The 21,372-nt window shown below is 36.8% G+C and overlaps 1 protein-coding gene across 1 annotated transcript in view; it reads left to right on the top strand.

The window, feature by feature from the left end:
• Positions 1-19,943, top strand: part of LOC126470785 (uncharacterized) — a 742,455-nt gene extending 722,512 nt beyond the window's left edge. The window contains exon 8 of the mRNA XM_050098794.1: positions 17,483-19,943. Within this exon, the coding sequence (XP_049954751.1) occupies positions 17,483-17,558 (76 nt within the window). The 3' untranslated portion in view covers positions 17,559-19,943. The remainder of the gene's footprint in view (positions 1-17,482) is intronic.
• The last annotated feature ends 1,429 nt before the right edge of the window (positions 19,944-21,372 follow it).

Genomic DNA, 21,372 nt, shown 5'->3' with positions numbered 1-21,372 from the left:
GCTAGAGTTAGCAGTCATGTGTTCTTGAGGTGTGCTTGCCTGTGTGTGTGAATGGTATGTCTGTCTCTCTTTTACTGATGAAGGCTGTGGCCGAAAGCTTCAGGTAAGTGTCTTTTAATTTTGCTATTTGCAGCTTAACATGTCTTCTTTATGGTAAGTAGCAATCAGTCTTTCCCTACATTGTTGATATTCCTACGAGAGTTTCCATTGTTTCATTTTGCTGAATGGCTTTCTTCCATCCTACAACCCTGTGGTGTTTACCTTCGTAACTTTTCTCGAAAACATTACTCTTCTCAGTGTCCATTCTTTCTCTTCCTTGTTTGATCTTCAGCCTAACCCACCCCATCCCTTTCTCTTCACTTGTCCACACACACACACGCACACACACACACACACACACACACACACACACACACACACACTCCCACACCTCATCGTTCCTTCTCTCCCATGTTTCTGCACGTTTTAAAGCAATTGTGTGTTTTTTCACGTAGTTTCAAGTATTTTGCGTATTTTTTACGTATTTGTGCGTATTTTTAAATATCTATACGTATTTTTGAGTATCTGTGCATGTTTCTGCGCGCCTTTACGATTATTTACGCATTTTATGCGTCTCTTTGCTTATCCAGCTCATCTCACAACCATCAACACCTATTTTGCCCATTTCTGCGTCATTTCAGTTTCTTTTACGCCAGTCATGCCACAATGCACCCTTGCTCCATTTTTCTGCACCAGTTCCGAAAATTATCCCTTTCCCTGCTTAAACCTTAGTCCCACATCCTGTTTCTTAATCCCGCTTAAACCATGGACTATCCCCAGACGGTCTAACCATAAAGATTCCTTTCTCTGCATCCCGACCCTCCATTCACATTGACCTAAACCTTTTCGGATTCTGCCAATAGCTGCCCCTCACAAACCTGATACTACAAAAACACATCTCTATGGCACCGGCATCCCAGAACCGCCTCTGCTCCCTCCGCAAAATACTACTACTCTGCAGCCCATACTCCTTACATCACATCTCCAAAACTGAATACCCTGCTCTCCAGCACCAGGAGGAGCATTAGACACACCACCGCCATAAGTTATCTAACCAGCTGACATCCTGTTGCGGCCTGTGACTAAATGGTAGAGGACCTCCATCAATTATCTGACTCCTCCACCCACAAACTCTGCCAGAATAATCTCGTCCCAAAAGTCCAACACAACTTCCAATCCCTACTAAAGGCCTTAGGCCCTTCCCAGATCATCTCCCCTGAACGCATTTTCCTCCTCACCCTCATGACACCCCGCACATCAGCAGTCTACATGTTTCCCAAAATACACAAACCCAACAATCCTGTACGTCCAATTGTGACTGGTTATTGTGTCCCAACTGGAAAAATTTCGGCCTTCATCGACCAACACCTCCAACAAATAGCTCATAATCTACTCTCTCACGTCAAAGACACCACTCACTTCCTTCACTGAATCTCCATCATCGCCACCCCTTTATCTCCTGGATCTCTACTCATCACTGTTGATGCCATCTCCCTGTACACCAACGTCCCTCACACTACTTCATTCCTCATACACCTTACTGACTTTATCCTAACCCACAACTATTTCTTCTTCATATAAACAAATCTGCAGCACAGCCATGAGCACCTGGATAGCACCCTCCTATGCTAACCTCTTTATTGGCCATTTAGAGGAGACCTTCCTAGCCTTCCAAAACGCCAAACCCCTAGTCTGGATCAGGTTCATTGATGATATCTTCATGATCTGGACTCAGGACCAACACAGCCTTCTCTTCCATCCTCTTCACATGGTCCTCCTCAACCCAGTGTGTCACCTTCCTAGATGTTGACCTCCTCCTCTCTGATGGCTCCATCCGCACCCCTGCCCTTATTAAACCTTATTAAACCCACCAACCACCAACATTATCTGCATTTTGACAGCTGTCATCCCTTTTACACCAAAATATCCCTCCCTTACAGCAAAGCTACCAGGGATTGCGTATCTACAGTAACAAAGACTCCCTTACTCAGTATGCTGAGGGTTTCACCAAGGTCTTCACAGACAGGCACTATCCCACAGACCTAGTCCACAAACATATCTCCCATCCCATTTCCCCTCATGCTCCCAATCCTCTCACCACCCCCAAGAACCGGCCATAAAGGAATGTCCTCTTCACCACACAGTACCACTGCTGGCTGAAACAATTGAATCACATCATTCACTAGGGCTTTGATTACCTATCATCATGCCCTGAAATAAGAGACATTCTACACAAGATACCTCCTACCCTTCCTAAAGTGGTGTTCTGTCCCCCACCAAACCTCCATGACATCCTAGTCCATCCCTTTGCCACTCCCAGTCCCAACCCCTTGCCACAATGATCATATCCCCGTGGAAGACCCAGGTGCAAAACCTGCCCAGTACCCACCTAGCACTTCCTATTCCAGTCCTGTCACAGGTTTATCCTACCCCATCAGAAGCCAGGCCACCTGTAAAAGCAGCCATATCATTTATCAGCTCTTCTGCAATCATTGCACAGCTTTTTCTATTGGTATGACTACCAATCAGCTGTCGACCAGTATGAACAGCCACCACCAAAGTGTGACCAAGAACAAAAGTATACCACCCTGTGGCACAGCATGCAATTGAACATAACACATTTGATTTCAATTGCTGCTTCACTACATGAGTCATCTGGATCATTCCCTCCACCACCAGCTTCTCTAAGCTGCACAGATGGTAATCATTCGTACAACATATTCTCCACTCCTCTAATTATCCCGGCCACTACCTATTTTAACATACTGTCGCCACTCCCTCCACCAAACGGTTTCCACCCCCTGTGTCCTATCATCTGCTCTCCATTCTCATCTTCCACCCTGTTTACTTGCTGCCCTCTACTAATGCATCCACCCATCTTTCCCTGCTCCTCTCCTTTTGCCCCTTTTTTCACCACCTCCCTGCCTCACAACCTCCTGACGCTGGTCCTGTTGGCATTCTAGTCTCTACGCGCTCCACCAGACAGTGTTTATCTCTCTCTCCACACATACTCTACTATCCCTTTCCCTTCTCCACCCCATCCAGATTGTTGCTTGCATCCAACATGATATTTGCACTGTGGCCTGAGATGTAGCTGGCTGTCATGTGTGCGTGAGGTGTGTTTGCTTGTATGTATGAATGATGTGTTTCTCTCTTTTACTGATGAAGGTTGTGGCAGAAAGCTTTATGTAAGTATCTTTTAATTGTGCCTGCAACATAATGTGTCTTCTTTAGGGTAAGTAGCAATCTGTCTTTTCCTACAGAGTTGGTTTTCTTCAACATCATGTGTGGAAATAGTGTAGCCATCCAATTTAGTGGATAAATGAAAATTAGAAACTGAAATGTATAAATCCTATATCATCGCTCAGTATTTATGTGAGATTGCTTCATTCTACTTTGTGCTTCATTAGACTGATTGCTAAAAGAGACTATCAGAAAAACACAGCCAGTGTTTTTTTCCAGTGCTACAGCCTGCTTGGTGATAACAGTTATTGTGAGATGCTACAACTGTGAGTGGTAAATAGTGCTATTAGAAAGTGTGCAAAAATTTGAGCTGACTGAGGTAGGTCTTTATACAAGCAATAAAACAAGGTTTTCATGCTGTTGCAAACTGAACTTTGACTTTCACAATTGTAAGGATGAACTGAACAGAAATAAAGTATTTGGAATTATACAGAAACTCATACTTGAATGTGGCATATGTGGTTCCTAGTAGCTGTTATGGTTCTGTGGCAAATTAATAATCTCAATGTGAGTTTGATTCCCAGTCAATTCTTGGACTTTTGTAAGATTTAAAGTGACTTGTATAGCTGTAAATAGTTTGCATGCATAAAAACCTTAACATTTCACAACAGAAGGCTTTTCCAAAAGGGTCTGAATAAGTTTGTTTTACTCTTTATTGAAACTTAAAGGTGTGTAGTCTCCTAATTTTGCCACACAATTAAATTACCAAAGCAGATGAGTGCTAAATTTTCAATTTTATTTGACATAAATACCTACAAATGGACTACTAAACTACTGTAATGCATTAGAAGCTTATTAACAGAAAGAAATACTTCTTTTGAATGGTACATGATAGGTACAAGTTACTGTAGTAGGTACAGGATTGTTAGAATTAAACTAATGATGTTCTGAGTGATGCACTGCGGGCTGTGTACATGACAGAATGCTGAAACATCATAGGTGTGTTCATTAATTGATGCACTCATGGATCACCCTGAAAAACATAACAGCTCCACTTGAGACTAAATTTCACTGACTTCACCTGAGTAAATTAGCAAACAGCAACATGCATAGACAATATTTTAACAAATTATACATTTGAGGACACTGCCAAATTCCCTTTAAACCTAAGTATCTCAGGGCACTCTGCTCTGCTTATAGAACTAAACTCACAAAAAATAAATAGCAAAAAAAATGGGAGGAGATGCTTCATGAAAAGACAGTTCAGTGAAGAAAACATAAATTTGGTCTGGTATAGATTAAATGAGGTAGACTGGTCATCACAACCAGAAAACTCATGTTCAGAAATTGTGATAAGTTTTTAAACAGCTTTTTACATGTCATAAATGAAACATTTCCACCCATAGCTTGCCCAAGAAGGGCAACAAGTAAACTAAAGTGGATTACCACTGGCATGAAAATATCTAGCAATAGAAAGAGAGAACTACATGGTGAGCTGAAATCTAATAAGAGTCCTGAGTTCATAAACTATGTTAAAGCATATAAAAACTACTTAAGAAAGTTGCAAAAGTAGCAAATGAAATGGCAAACACTAAATTTATTAAAAAACACACAAATAATTCCAAGGCAGTATGGACAGTAGTCAAATCTGAACTTGGAATCAAACCTAGCAACCAGGAAATCTCTAAAATAAAGGTAAAAGGCAAAATAATTGTACATCCTGCTCAGATATCAGAAAATTTTAATAAATTCTTCATAAATGTAGCAAAATTTGATGTTGATGTAGACTCTTATCATGATAATGTACATTTGTTTGGCTCAAGTCAGAGCAAGAAATAGAGACTAATTAAATTTAATGAAGTAACAGTAAAAGATGTAGAAAAAACTACCTAAAACATAAAAATTCAATGGGATGGGATAAAATACCTGCCAAAGCCATTAAAGTAACTACAAATATAATAGCACAACCACTACACAAAATAATTAATCAGTCACTTGAAAAAGGGTACTTTCCAGAATATCTAAAATATGCAGAAGTCAAGCCAGTATTTAAAAAAGCCACTGTAGATGATATGGGAAGTTACCATCCAACTTCCCTTCTTCCTGTGTTTTCTAAGATATTTCAAATGATTGTTGCAATTCAAATTCAAAGTTTCTGTTAAAAACACAATGTAATCTCAAAAAATCAATTTTGATCCCAGAAAGGCAAAAGTACAATTCAAGCAAGCAATGAATTTGTGACTAAAGTTAGTTCCACTTTGTACAAGTCACAAAAAGCTATGGAAATTTTCTGTTACTTATCCAAAGCATTCAACTGTGTGAATCACTCCTTACTATTATATAAAATGAGAAAATATGGAATTATAAGTAGCACCTTACAGTGGTGTAAGTCATATCTAATGGAGAGAAAGCAAAGGGTTGTCATAACATCAAGTATAGGGAAATACTCCTTGAAGTGGAGAACCATCTCAAAGGCTCAATTCTGGGCCCAATCCTCTTTATTTTTATGTAAATGACTTACTCATAAATACAAATTATCATTCAGTTTTATTTGCTGATGACACATCAGTACTGGTAAAAAATAAAAACACACAAGAATTTCCTGAAAATGACATAGAAACTCTAGAAACCCTAAATGTTTGGTTCCATCTAAATGGCCTAAAGCTAAATATTTCAAAAACACAGCTGATGCATTTTCAGACAAAACAGTCTCTAATAAATGATATTCACATTATGCACAGAAGCCAGGAGCTAAATGAAGCAGAACATGTTAAATTCTTAGGAATGCAATTGGACAAAAAAACCTATAATGGTCCTCGCACAGAGATTATTTAAAAAATAAACTAAACAGCCTGGCGTTTGCTATGACAATCTTAGCCAGTGTCACTAGTATAGACAAAAAAGTAGTATACCATAGTTACTTTGAGTACTTTCAACAGAACCATTCTAGCATTTACCTTAAGGGGCTCCAGAACGCCCTATACTTGCAATGTTAAAATAACGCTTATAAATTACATCTTTCCTCACAAAGTATTTGAGGTAGGAAGTTGAACTTTTTACAGATTATTTATTGGAATATGGGCTACAACTTAACACAGGGATTTTACAAAATTTTAGTTCAGTTATTAAAGATGATTTTTTTTTCGATTGTAATGAAAACTCACAACATTTTTTTGCAATTTTTTATTTATATATTCAAAAATATACAGTTTTTTGGAAAAGGCTGTGTTAAATTATGCAGAAGGTACTGTGTAACATTTACTGAAAGTTTGAAACAAATATGTTTGGAAGATCCTTAGAAAATATGTAATTAGTATGAGAAAATAAAAGTTTTGGGAATCGAGCGACAAAGATTGGATTAACTTTTTAGTGCATTCCAGGTCCATAGGATGGATTATCTTCATCCTCTGCAAACTCCTCCTCCAGCTTCCTCTTGTTCCTCCTCCTGTTTACTCTTGCTTGTATTTCTAGACTCTTTACAGCCCTGTCTGCAGCCCGAAGTCGTTCCTTGTCTAAAGCAAGCATCACTCGTTGTTGTGTTCGTAGATTTTGCTACCATTTTCTTCAGTTGCAGTTACTGCAACACTGTTCCAAAAGGTGGTCATGTATGAACACTTATCACATTTCAGTTGTATTTCACTAGCAAGTCCTACGTGCTTTATTATGGAGAGTTCCAGACCAACTTCACTACAATGAATACATCTTACACAGTTTGAAAAAATTCCTTTGAGAACCGACATATCAAATATTTCATTCGCCCATAAAACATTCATAGTTTTCACTCATTGAACCAAGCTTCTTCTGTGAAGTATTTTTTTTTTTCCCACTTTCACTGCTATGGGCAGGTGTACTTGAGAGGTTAGGTTCACTCACTTGGTTATCGTCTTTATTGTTTACAGTAATAACACATACCTTTGGCTTTCCAACATTTCTCCTTTTCTTAAAAGCCTTCAGAGGATTTCTAATAACTTTACTTTTACTCATTATTATACTTCAACAAAACAGAATTAATTACGAATATTTTCGAGATAACGACAGAGTAAATAAACATGAAACAGTTGTCAATCACACCAGCGATATATATTGAACCATCACAGGTTAGCCACAACACATACTTTATCTCACATCACTAAAATGTACCTGATGAACACGGACGTTAATAATAACACCATTTGACAGCAGTTTAACAGCGCCACAGTGGGTCACGCCCATGTAGAACACATTTCAAAAAAAAATTAAAAATAGTTGTAGTCTTCGGAATTGAATAAATTATATATCTATTAAAAGGTAATAGCCTGCAGATTCAGAAAACGCAAAAAAGTAAAAATTGAACTTTTCGTGATTTTGAGCCTTTCCGGAGCCCCTTAAGCAATTTAGGGAAATCACAGAAAACCTACATCAGGCTACCAGGACACAGGTGTGAATCATTGTCTTACTGAATTAGACTCCAATGGGCTTCCCACCTCTCACCATATTAGAGTATGTCCAGAATCACTACACAGGTTGAGTCTGCTCTCATCTGTGGAGAGCACACAACCCCAATCCTCAGTGGTTCAGTCCATATGCTCTTGGCACCATTGCAAATCGTTGAACACTACACTCAGTGGTCAATGTTATATCAACACTGTATCCTTCTCCCATATGCACCGTTTCAGGAGTGCATTCAGCCCTGATGTAATTTTTATGGATGACCATGCACAGCTGCACTGAACAGCACAGGTGGAGGAGCTCTTGAAATGATAGGATGTTTGGTGAATGAACTGGCCTGCTCATTCTCATGACTTAAATCCCATCAAGCACATGTTGAATATGTTGGGGAGATGTACTGCACCACATCCACATGTGCCAAGGGCCATACAGTAGTTGCCAACCAAGCTGCTGGAGGAATGGAATGCCCTATCACAAGAACTCCTTACCAACCTTGTCGCCAGCTTGGGAGTACATTGCAGAGCATTCATTGACATCTGTGATGATCAAACATCCTATTAAAAACATTATCCCACATTTTGTAATATCCAAGTGACCATCATACATCATAGTGATGTCAGTGTAATTATTGTCTTTGAAAAAAAGTGTCATTTCTGTTCATATCAGTTTGTATTTTTTCACTTATCTTCTGTACTATACTGTAGCAGTTCTTTCTATGCACGGTAGAACTTTTATTGACCTGTTACTTAGCAGAACACAGCATGCAAAAGTTACTTTAGTCCTTAAGTTATGCACACTAGTGTATGTTAAGCTATGCAACTTTTACACTAACATTCATTTTTCATTTCTTAACCATTTTCTATAAGTTGTGTCATAGTCTGATTCATTACAGTAACCCCTCCCCCATCACTTCCACAGAAAAAGCATCCAAACTCTAATGCATATTTCTATAGGCTGAAAAAATATTTGTTTTTAAGTTGTTACTTTTAGCATGATTGCAATGGTAAGAGGAAGTTACACTTTGTTGGGTATAACAGGTGGTTATAGTTCAACTAATGGTTTCTGTGTGCTGCAGTGCACGATGTAAACACCACAGGATGCTGAAACATCATAGGTACATTAATTAGTCAGTGTTCTTGTGGAGTATGCTGAAAAAATAATAGCCTGACTTTCTGCCACCAGGTGAAAATATGGTGCTGTAAGCTGGCGACAAGGTTGGCAAGGAGTTCTTGTGATAGGGCATGAGCTGTTCAGTGCAAATGTGCATGGCCATCCATAAAAATTACATCAGGGCTGAATGCACTCCTGAAAAGGTGCGTATGGGAGAAGGATACAGTGTTGATATAACACTGACCACTGAGTGTAGTGTGTTCAACGATTTGCAATGGTGCCAAGAGTACATGGACTGGACCACTGAGGACTGGGGTTGTGTGCTCTCCACAGATGAGAGCAGACTCAACCTGTGTAGTGATTCTGGATGTACTCTAATATGGTGAGAGGTGGGAAGCCCATTGGAGTCTAATTCAGTAAGACAATGATTCACACCCGTGTCCTGGTAGTCTGATTTAGGTTTTCTGTGATTTCCCTAAATCGCTTAAGGTAAATGCTAGAATGGTTCTGTTGAAACGGCATGGCCAATTTCTTTCTCCATTGTTCCCTAATCCGATCTTGTGCTCTGTCTCTGGAACGTTAAACATTAATCTTCTCCTCCTCCGCCATGGCAAGAGATGGGAAAATGCACTGCACCTAAGAACAATGTTAAACGTAATCATTTTGGTGATCCAGCTATTATTTGTGGTGAGGTATAATGTTGCACGGACATACAGACCTCCAAACCTTTGAATATGGTACATTAAATAGTCAATGTTATTGTAACATGTGCTGCTTTGCAATGTGTAGCTTTTTAGGGGTGCATCTGGCTATGACTTCATTTTTATGGATGACAATGCACAACTGCATTACAGAGTGCAGGTGGAGGAGCTCTTAGAACTAGAGGATATCTGATGAATGGACTAACCTGTCCATTCCCCCAACTTAAATTGCACTGAGCACATGTGGGATGCATTGGGGAGATGTACTGCAGCACATCCACTTGCACCAATGACCATCCAACAGTAGTCAACCCTACAGAGAGAGGAATGGAATGCCCTGCCACAAGAAATCCTTACCAATCTTGCAACCAGCATGGAAGCATGTTGCAGAGCATGTACTGCCATCTGTGGTGATTATGTTTCATATCAAGAACCATCACCTAATTTTCATTATGTCCAATGGACCATAACAAGTTCCAGTGACTTCAGTGTAATTATTGTCTTTGAATAAAGTGTCATTTCTATTTATCTCATTGTCTTTGAATAACAGTGTCATTTCTATTTATCTCATTGTGTATTTGTTTCAGTTACCTTCTGTACTATAGTGCAGCAATTCTTTCTATGTATGGGCCAAGGTTCACTGAGCTATGTTACTTGGCAGTGACACTTCATGAAAAAGTTCTTACTTTCATCCTTAAGTTTTGCATAGCAGTATATGTAGACTAAAAGCAAGCAATAGGGTTAAGTTAGGTTTTTTCATTACTATTTATTGGTATTTGGGGGTTAAGTTATGTTAACATAGCCAGTTGTTACTTCCTTACTTTTTACCATCGTTTCACTTGTTCAACACATTGTTGTGCTGAGAACTAAGTAATGAATATTTGAAACAAGTATTAAAAGTCTAATCCGAATATTAACAGAACTGTGGAACAACATGTACCAGTTGCAAGTGGCCCACTTAACCTCTAAAACAGGTTAATGGGGTAACTGAATCATTGTCATTAAGTGGCTTACATCCAGAAATGTAATACATATCAAAGAACCCAGCAAGTTCACTGTATGAAATGCAGTATACTTACGTACAAATTACAAATTATTGAATCAAAACAGCTTTCAAAATGCTAGTACATAGTTAATACAATGTGAATTCAATGACAACATGACAAAAAGTCAACATATTTCCACATGAATCTCATCTTAAGTGGGTTAGGTAAATTCAATGCACTGGTATCTGCTTCAAAACTTCTTTCATCTATTGGTATAGATTTCATTTTTCCAGTCATACATCAATAAATGACACTTGTGTGCAACTTTTAGCACATTATCAACATAATGCCTGATAATTGTAAAAACAATTGTGATAGACTTTTACAGTCATGAAACCCGCCGAAAAATATACCATTCTGTCTTCGTCTGAAGAAACTCTCTGCTAAAAAGAAGCCGTCATCAATAACTGAATGCTTCAGGTTTGTTGGATTCTTACAACTTGCTCTTTAAGTTTTTATTCTTTCCATTTCTCAACTATTTTCCTGCACATTATTTCTTCTTTTTCTTTTCTTCTGTCAATCTGGCTTCTTCTTTGAGACAGGTTTTGATGAGAATAATTGTTGGAATCACTGAGTTAGCTTTTTAGTTTATTTATATTAGAAGAGGGGCTTTGGACATATTGGCTTAGTGGCTTTCCCACTGACATTAACTGCTGCAGTAAACTGAGGAGTGTTCAGACCTACAGTTAAAATGTCCGAAACATCAACAGTAGAAGTATATTACAAATCAGTTCTTTGGTGAGATTCATTTTCCAAAGGCCAGTTAGTCATTTAAGTTGGCAGTTAGTCTTCTGATAAAAAGAAAAGGTTCAGTTCTTCAGTGCAATATGTCCTGAAACCACTGCATGTAATTCAGCTAGTGAGTACTTTAACAACTTTATAAATTACGATTCATCTCACTGTAGCTGTCATCAAGTTCACAACATATTGTAACTTGGAATTTCTTGAAAGAAGCAATAACTCTCAACTCAAGAGGTTATAGATTATTGTTGGTATTAGATGGCAGTATAAGCAAATTAATATCATTGGCTTTTTATGTATGATGCTACAACTTTGCTTCTGTGGTTTTCATTACTGTTCAGTATTATAAGTTTAATATGTTCTTTTGTAGGCCTTTCATGTCCAACAAAGTTCCACAGAACCCTACCAATAATTCCCTGTTCATTTGATCAGAGACTGTGACACCACCCATATGGCCAGGTGTGGCATTGTGCAGCATGTGATTGTTTAAATGCATCCAAGTAAACTCAAGGAATGGGGACTGTTAACGAAGCCTACTTAGTACAACCATTCTCACAAGTGGACTTCTACCAGCACAAGTAATTTGTCCAGCTGTTCTGGAGCCAGTCTTAATCAATACTTTCAGCTAGTGCCCATTGACTTTTATGTGTTTTTTGGTGTACATAGTGAAAGTTAGTTTTGTTACATGAATGCCTAGAGACATTCCAGTCCTACCATCTCCTCTCTCTCCCTGTTATTTGGTACAAGACTGGTCCCTTAGAAAATATATATATATATACCAGAAACCTTACAGTTCTTGTGGTTAAGCCATAATGAATACTGCATACAGTGACAATGTGGTCAGAAAGTCTTTTCTCTTACAAGTCTTTGCAAATTTTTTAAATGTTCACTTGATGGTCTGAAAATAGGTCTTTCAGTTCCTAGGACAAAAGCCTTCTCTGTATATCATTTAAGGATTACTCTTACAACCTGCAGTAATATTCCTAATTTCTCCAAGGAAATGTGTTGACTGTATTTTTCAGCAAGACTGGTGAATAATCTTGATGATTTGTGGTTCCTGTCTTGGTCTTGGTATTTTCAACCCTGTAATCAACAGTGAGCCCAATGCTTATAATGGATGCAAGATTATAAAGAGTAAACCTACATAATTCAACACATTCACGTTTATTTAATGAGAAGTGCAACTGCTATCAGAATATGATTGATCAACACTCTATTGGCCTGTCTTTACTGCTGTACTAGGTTATCTGTTTCAGTAACTCCTTATCATCTTATCATTTTCTTATTCAATGATTACATTTGCATATTATAATAATTTATTGAACCTTGTAATGCAGTGTTGTATGTAGTATCAAGACAGACAGTCAAGGTATTATTATGTAATTAAATTTTCCACCTGCAATAATGATGCAGCATGTGTAACTCCATAACATTTACTTAGACTGTTTTTATTATTTATGGTAGTTCAATAGTTTCATGTTTCAGTTGCACATTTCATTCAGAGTTTAGTGCTGTTAAATATACAGTACATGCAGACTAAAATTCATCATTATATTTTAGCACATAACTTTAAATGTTTCATCAACTCAGAGTAAAATTAAATGTAAATTATCTGAAGCTGCTCAGTGCAAAAGTTCCTCGATTATTAGCTTCAAAAGCTACATTTCATACTTTGAGAGAGAGGGAGGGATTAAACATAGTCAAGTATAAATCACTATAAAAAAGTGATTTAAGAAACTATGTAAATGGTCAGGATTTTGTCATATTTTACCACTGAGTAAGTGGATCATAACTGTAAAACTGACTCATTTCACATCAAAGTAGGAGGTTACAATTATGATCAACAGAAAATTAAAATAATAACTAACTAATGAAATTATCCTTATTAGCATTCATACCCGATATCAATTTACAGGCCCCATTCACAATTATTATTTGAAATTTATTATATTTTAATGTAGTTCTCTGCACTACAAAATGTTTCAAATATTTCAGGGTTTACACAACCAAACAATGGAAAGTTCAGGTTGGAATATCAACAATATTATGAGAAGGATAGATTGCTACTCACTGTAAAGACGACAAGCTGAGTTGCAGAGAGACATAATGAAAAGATTGTCACACATTGGGCTTTCACTAAAACCCTTCTTCAGAAAGGAAAAGAAATGGAAAACACACACTCAATCACACAAGCAAGCACACCTCATACACGCATGACTGTTATCTCTAGCTGCTCCAGCCAGAAAGCAACTGTATCACATCCAGCAGAATCAGCAATCTCAAGTGGGGTGGGCAAGAGGGAGGGATACAGGGTACAGGTAGAGGGCTGTGGGTGGGGGATTGAGGCAACATAGATGACAGAGTGTTCAGGGACTACATGGTAGGGCAAGGCTGCCAGCCACAGTGTCAGGATGCTGTGGGGGAGGAGAACAGGGTGAGTGGAAAAGGAGAAGAGCAGACTAGGGGTGCATTGACAGAGAGTGGCACACAGAACAGGTGAAGAGATGTGAACTGGGGGGGAGGTGATAGGGGAAGGGGTTGGAAACTGTTGGTTCCATGGTATGGGGACGTTAGGCTACTGTAGATTGAGGGTGGAATGATTTCATGAGTGGAAAATGTGTTATCAGGAGAACTCCCTTCTGCATAGTTCAGAAAAACTCTGTTGATGGGAGGATCCAGATGACCCCAGTTGTGAAGCAGCCATTGAAATCAAGCATGTTATGTTCAACTACAAGTTGTGCCACAGTTTGATGGGAGCAGTTCATCCTGCTGTAAAGCTGCAATGTTGAGCAAAAGATGAAGTTGGCTTCATAAACCTCCAACTTCTATTTTGTTTTCTGAGCCTCGTGCTGAATTACCTCCCAGTCTGTCCAACATATGAACACTGACACTATCACCAGATGAGCTTATAAACCCCATGTTTCATGATGTCTGGTTGTTTATCTAACCCAAAACCTAGGTTGTATGTTAATAATAAAGTTTGTGAAACAAGGCTAGATAGGTGTTATGTTTAGTTAATGGAATATACAATGTTTCACCAATAACTCTCAGTTGATTCAATTAAAATGGCTAAGATTTCAAGCTAAGCATCATCAACTGTGCTTTATAGATGATTCCTAACTAAGAAAGTGAAAGCATATGAACATATTTGGTTTAATAAGCAGTGACTAGATTATGAAATAACACCAAAATACAGTACCGTTAAGATCAAAAAGAACTTTTCTTCTGCAAAACATGTGAAGAAAACAGCAGACAAACTATGGATAAACCAAGAAAAATGAAATTGGTATTGGATACAGGATAATGTGAGTGTGGACTTGTAATTAGTACACATGCAACTTCCTCACATGCTACACCCATGTGAATTTATCTGGTTTGAAAATGCACCAATAGAAAGTTTTGCACATCATTTATAAGATGTTTTTCTGTCCAAAGAAGAAATTACAACAGTTATTGTTGTTGAAGGAGAGAACTATAACCCGAAAATGAAAATATAGCGTCCAGATAGAATTGTAAACTTGTCAACATTAATTCTGACAAAACCAGAAGAAAAGCTACTGTGAAAAGACCACAAATATGCCAGAAACATGATTCCCAAACCTTAAGTGTTAAGAGTATCTAAGAGTAGATCTATAACTAGCCCTACAGAAAGATACAGCTGTGAAAGCACAGTGAGTGGAAAAAACTATACAGGAACAGCAACAACAACAACTTCAATATGGAAAGAACAATAATTTCTTAGTCATGAAGGACTTAAAACTAGGACTGAAAGCAGTAACATGATTGTGCTAGAGCAGATAAAGGCAAGAATGTAATGCTGTTAAATAAAACAGATTATACAAACAAAGTTTAAAAATTTTACCAATCAGTGCACCTACAAAAACTATAGCAATACCCAACAGCTAAATACAATGATCAGGCTAATCAGATAGTAAACAAGTTCTACAACATTTTTCTCTGAATAAGTTTGTAAGAGCAGTCTTCAAATGAATCCTAGGGCTCCACAACGACATGGCTTACCCAAAATTCACAAGCCAGAAGTTCCAATCATACAAGCACCAGCACACAGTATTTCTGGGAAGATGAACAGCATCTTGAGGAGAAAACTGAAGTTCACAGGCAAATACAGCATTCAGAACATTTTAGACTTAGTCAACAAGTTAACATATGTTAAGATACCAACAAATGCAAAATTAGTCTCTTTCAGCATACACAGCTTGTTCTCAGGTATTCCTGTAAATGACTGTGTATATACTATCATGATAATTCTATTTACACAACATTAAACCAGAAAAACAGCTGAGCATAATTGGTACAGTTGAATGTTGTTTAGACTAAAACTATTTGTGATTCCAAGGGAACTGTTAAAAGCAAATAGATTGTCTGGCACTGGGCTCACCTTATCACTCTACCTAGCAGAAATTTTCATGGACAAGTGGGAAATTGATTTTCTTAAGAGTGAACCATTGGGAAAACATGTTGTGTACTGGTACAGTTATGTTGATGATATTCTCTGTATGTGGAAAGGTTCGGCTAGTCAACTCCACATGTTTATGGAAAATATGAGTCAATGGCATACTAATGTAAAGAGTGTGGAGTTGGATGAGGGGGGTAGGGAAGGGTGGGGAGGGGAGCGGGGGGGGGGGGGGGGGGGGGGTGTGAGGGGTCCAACATGAATTTCCATAGACATCAGACCAGTTTACAGCATTTAAAACTCACAAAAAAACTCCTTTAATGACACATTAATCCCAGCTTCCTCTCAACATCCTACAGCCTAAACATGCAGAGTTCCACCACATTATACACTTTCAACCTTTCCATCTCCATGAACAAAGAATACAATCAAAAACTCAGTACAATAAAAACCATTGCCACAAATAATGAATCTGAGTCCAACATTATTGGCAAAATTCTCAGTACAAAACTGAGGAAGCAAGCCAGATTCCTACTGCACCCAGTGTACAACAAAGATAGACCAAAGAGGAAGTGGTGCAGTTTACCTTTTGTAGGTAAAACATCAAATAGGGCAAGCAATATTTTAAAAGCAAAAGGCTACTCTTTGCATTTCTGTATTCCACAACCAGTTGGCAGACACCTCTTCAGTTCAAAAGATGAACAACCAGAAATCATAAAAAGTGGGGTTTATAAATCATCTGTCAAGAGTGTCAGTGTTGCTAAATTAAACAGATTGGGATGTCAGTCTGGACTAGGCTCAGAGAGCACCATATAAGCCTGCAGACAAATATGCTGACCACTTATTTTTCCTTATTCACAGTAAAATTGTTTAACTTAAAATGACAATACATAAATTTTATATTAGCATTCATCCTCTTGCCAGAGAGTAAAATATGAGGTAAAAAAATTCTGGAACTTTGTCCACAAAATTTTTCTATGTTTACCTTTCACTTATTCTTCTTCAAAATACTCTCCTCCATAGTTGATACACTGCTCCCAATATTGGTTACACTTTTGGAAGCAGTCTTGGTACACCTCTTGCTGGATCGTGTGAAGTGACATATGTGAATTTTCTTTTATCTTATCTGTCGTTGCACATCTTCATTTTTTCAATGGGATTTTCGACTTTGGAAATAAGAAAAAGTCCTCAGGAGTCAGGTCTGGAGAGCACAGAGGATGAAGCAGCTCAATGATTTCATTTTTTGTGCAGTAGTCACACACCAAGTTGGAATCAGTGGGTTGCAGGCTCTGTCTTTGTATAAGAGAATATATTCATTTCCAAGCAAATATTTGATTTTTAGTTTCATAATGGCAGAAGAAATTTCAGATGTTGATTTTCATACTCAAGTAGGCCGTAATTGCCAAATGCCTTTCATAAATCATGCTACTGTATGAAAAGGTTTGCAGATAACATGTTTAGTGATTGTGAATCCATGTAGCATTCTCACAAGGGCTGCCATTTCCTTTCACATAGGCTTTTTTAAAAATTTTCTCCTATCTTCTTAACAGTACTTGTGGCAAGATTAGTTTATGTTTAATAAATAGTATTAAATCTATCATTCATGTTGCAAGTATAGCCACTTCAAAGATTCCATTCTTTAACAAAAAGGGTTGTGAATGAGTGCAAGATTAATGCACGTGGAAATTCTTATTGGTGTTTGTTGCAGTATTAGTTAGTTACTAATAAATGTTACTCATTTCTCATATATATTTTATACATACATGTATATTGCAAATTCAAAATGTTTTCCTTTTACAAAAGCTGGTGAACGTGTGCAGGATTAAAACTTGGCAGAATGAGGCCATCCATGCTGGAGCAGTGTCATCTGGAGGAAATGGACCACCAATGCAGTAAATGCAGTAACAGTGAAAGACATTTACAGTGTAAGTGGGGAAACAATATTAATCAGTCATTTGCAAACAGTTGACTATGTTCTAAAATAATCAGTATGTAGAAAACAGTGGTTGGCTGTATGTTCAAACGTGCTAGAAGTGTGATATATTATATAAAAATGCATCCTTTTAATTAATCTTGACTTCACCAGTGAAACTGAATTTATTATGTGTCATATGTCTGAATATAAACAGTTGTTTACCCAAAGCTTAAATTTTTATGCCAGTTGTTGCTTGTATACACTGTACAGCCAGGCACTCATATAATTATTGTGAATGTATGGTTAAGGTATCAGTTAGGCAGAGAAATACAATGTATGACCTAAATTTATGTGTAAAATATGTCCCTGAAGTGGATGAAGCCCATCATAGTGTTCCTGCAAAATAAAATATGCTGCAATAGCAGAAGCCTTTATTTAGACTGTTTTGTGAGCTGTATACTGTCTGATGTTACCTGAAAATAATAAACAAATGTTATTCTTGACACCAATTTACTGTGATATAAGCTTACCTAATGTAATACTTCAATGTAGCTTAATTTATTGTGTATTACCTATAAAATGTAGATGTTCTCCTGAATTAATTTATAATTAAGAAATGATTGATGACAAGCAGAAAAATCCAGTGTATTATATTAATCAAAATATTGTGAGCTGGATTAGTGAGGAATCTGTGGTTAACCATTATCATCAGTACAACTTGTATAAAGCTAACCTGAATAGCATTAATATATTATTTTAGTCATACCTTCTTGGGCTGTCAGGCACATCTACCAGGATGTACCTTGCTCTAAGACAGATCTTTGCTGGGCCACAATGGTAAACCTACAGTGCCTTTGTCAGCTATATTATGTGTTGTTTTCATCTATTCTATTCCTGGAAAACTGAGAAATAAATCTCTTTACACCATGACCCAACTATCTAACATGTGTTACTCGTATATGTTAGTGATATAATTGTCATTTCTATAAGTATCCAGTTAAGTAACAAGGTTTATAATCAGGGTGATAGAAGCAATCCTAGTGATGCAAAGCTTATTGGACTGTAGCTACAAATGCTGAGAAACTATGTGAGATACTATATATGTAACTTATGATGGAGCAAAGAATAATTATGGTACTATAAAATCTTATTCTCAGCTATTAAATTTCTGCCTTTCTTACTGAAACATGAACAGTTGAATTCAAAATTGAGTTCATCATCATATGAGTGTGAATTATACATTTATATAAATTCTACAGTTAATGAGTGTAATAATATGCCTACTGTGAATATTCAGATGATTTACTTTCTGATGTTTCTCATATAAAAAATTGGTACAGTTCTCAATGCATGTCATACAGCATTATCATCTCTCTTATCCATAATACAAATGTCTCTTGTTAGTTCTAAATTTCTGTAATTTTTTAAAAATATTTTAACCTTTAGGTATCCTCTATGAGCTCTATACTTAATGGTACTTCAGCATTTCCTAAGTTTTTTTTATTATATGTTTTTTCCTTGATGTAGGAACACATGTGAAATGATCAATGTAATTCACTATGAAATGTGAAATGAGGTTCCATAATGAGCTTTAGCTGTGCACTGTATGGAGGGATGTATCTTGTTCTGTTTGAGCAGACAATGAATAACATTTAGAAACACTGCAAAAAAAAATTAGAAGAAACCTGATAAACTTGTAGCATTTTAGTAAAGTGTTGATGACCATCAATTTCAGTATGAAATCAAGAAATGTGTTTATGGTTATCCATAAATAATTTACAATGTCATACACACACATGTTACAGCATGTCCCATAATTCCTCTTGAGAAATACAGTATATCTAATGAAAATGAGAAATAAGTAAATGCAGAGGAATTAATTATTGTGTTCTTTGTTCTTCACAGTTTTTGTAGATCTGCAGTTTATGGAATCACGTGTGAATAACTTCAACTATAACTTAAAATTTGCAAGAGATCTTTATGCACTCATTGCACACTACATAGTGTTATCCTAATGTCTATTTTTTTCAAATGCCAGATGTATTTTTTATAAAAAGGCATGTAATACAGGCAGCAGAAAAATGGTAATTTATTGTAGATATGTGTTTCATGGTGTAGTTGGCCTTCCACAAGTTGTAGGCACTGAAATGTTTTCCAAGAATGGTCACACTATTTTATTATGTGTGCATGGAACTTAAATGAAAATGAGAAGACTCTTTTTTATTGTATTATTATATACTTAAAAATAGCACACACTAGAATGAGCATACAAGTGTATTAATGTAATTACAAAATCACAAATGAAAAAACTTGATATGATGGGGCATAAAAATCAATCAAGATATAAAAATATATTTAAAAACATCTCTGGAATTTTGTTTAATAAATGAATATATTATTTTTATATGATATTATGCTCCCTTCAAATAAAAGTGAATATAACAAAATTATTAAACAAAGAGCAAAGTTGCTCATACTGAACTCCCAAAATTAAAACTGTACCTTGCAATTTACAAAAAAAAGAAACAAAGTGACAATTACTGAACAGTCCCTTAACCCGTAGATGCAGGGGAGTAATGGGACAGCCATTATGTTCCGGGAAGCAGGGCTAGAGTTCACATAAGGAAAGAGACAATGTGTGAAATTTGTATGACAAAGAAGTCATGGCACACTCAGAGATACATCCAGTACTCCTTTACTTTATTCGCCTGTCACATTCTCAAACTAAATTGAGTTTATCAGTTAGTAATGACAGAAAGTGTGCAAGAAGCTGATTAAGAGTGAGCTGAAAGAGAAGCCATGTAAAGAAAACTTGTAACATGGCACTATGTAGACATTTATGTTGGTTGTGCCTGGATATAAAATGATCCACACGTAAAAGGGAAAAACAGAAGGTCAGAATTAGGAACAGAAAGACATGCACAGGAAGAAGGAAGAGAACTATGAGAGGACTGCCATGACTGAAAGGTAAGCGAAGTCAAAATAAAAGAGATGTTTGTTCCAGTCACTGTGTTGAAAGCAGAAAATATGAAAAAATAGCCTCTTTGTAGTCTTTTTAGGTTCTAACTTCACACCAAGTACTTTAGTCCCCTGCTTATAATCTAGTTTTTTTCTGCTGTAGATAATGCCGCTAATAACCAGAGAAACTGCTACAATGTATTAAAAGTTATCCAGTCACCCCTCCTGCAAATTACTGTATTGATGCAACACTAATATTATTGTTTCTTAATTCAGATGTTGCACAATTGGTACTTAATCTCCATGGAAAGAAACAAATACTCACCCTGCTAGAGCTATGAATTGTGATTTAACTTCCTGAGGCAGTGTTCTTTTTGCTTAAGATCTTTCACAAAACGTCTTTACAAAACTTATGTGGCAAATGTGGGAAGAAAATAGACTTGATACATCTAAAGACATCTATTCTAAATTTTAAAAAATAAGTACATTACAGATAGAGTGATCTTTATGATGTCATTCATATGTACCAATTAAGATAAAAGTACCAATACTATATAAAATTCTAAATTTGCAGTCATAAAAGATTCAAGGATAAAAAGAAATGAGCACAATATACTCTTCATACATATGTTGCTCAATATTTAGTGGTGACAGTGTCTCTTCAGTATAACAGTAAGAAACCGAACATCAAATACACCATATGGTAAAAACTGATAACTGTTTTCTGATATGTTCATTTCCCCTCTCATAAAATTGGATATAAAATGTTTGTGTCATACAGGCCATACAATTTTCACACTCTCTCCATCACCCTACTTATTTTAATCAGTTTTCTGA

Source organism: Schistocerca serialis, chromosome 3 (assembly GCF_023864345.2).
Source record: "Schistocerca serialis cubense isolate TAMUIC-IGC-003099 chromosome 3, iqSchSeri2.2, whole genome shotgun sequence".
In the NCBI taxonomy this organism is placed as follows: Eukaryota; Metazoa; Arthropoda; class Insecta; order Orthoptera; family Acrididae; genus Schistocerca; species Schistocerca serialis.
This window is presented reverse-complemented; position numbering and strand designations above follow the sequence as displayed.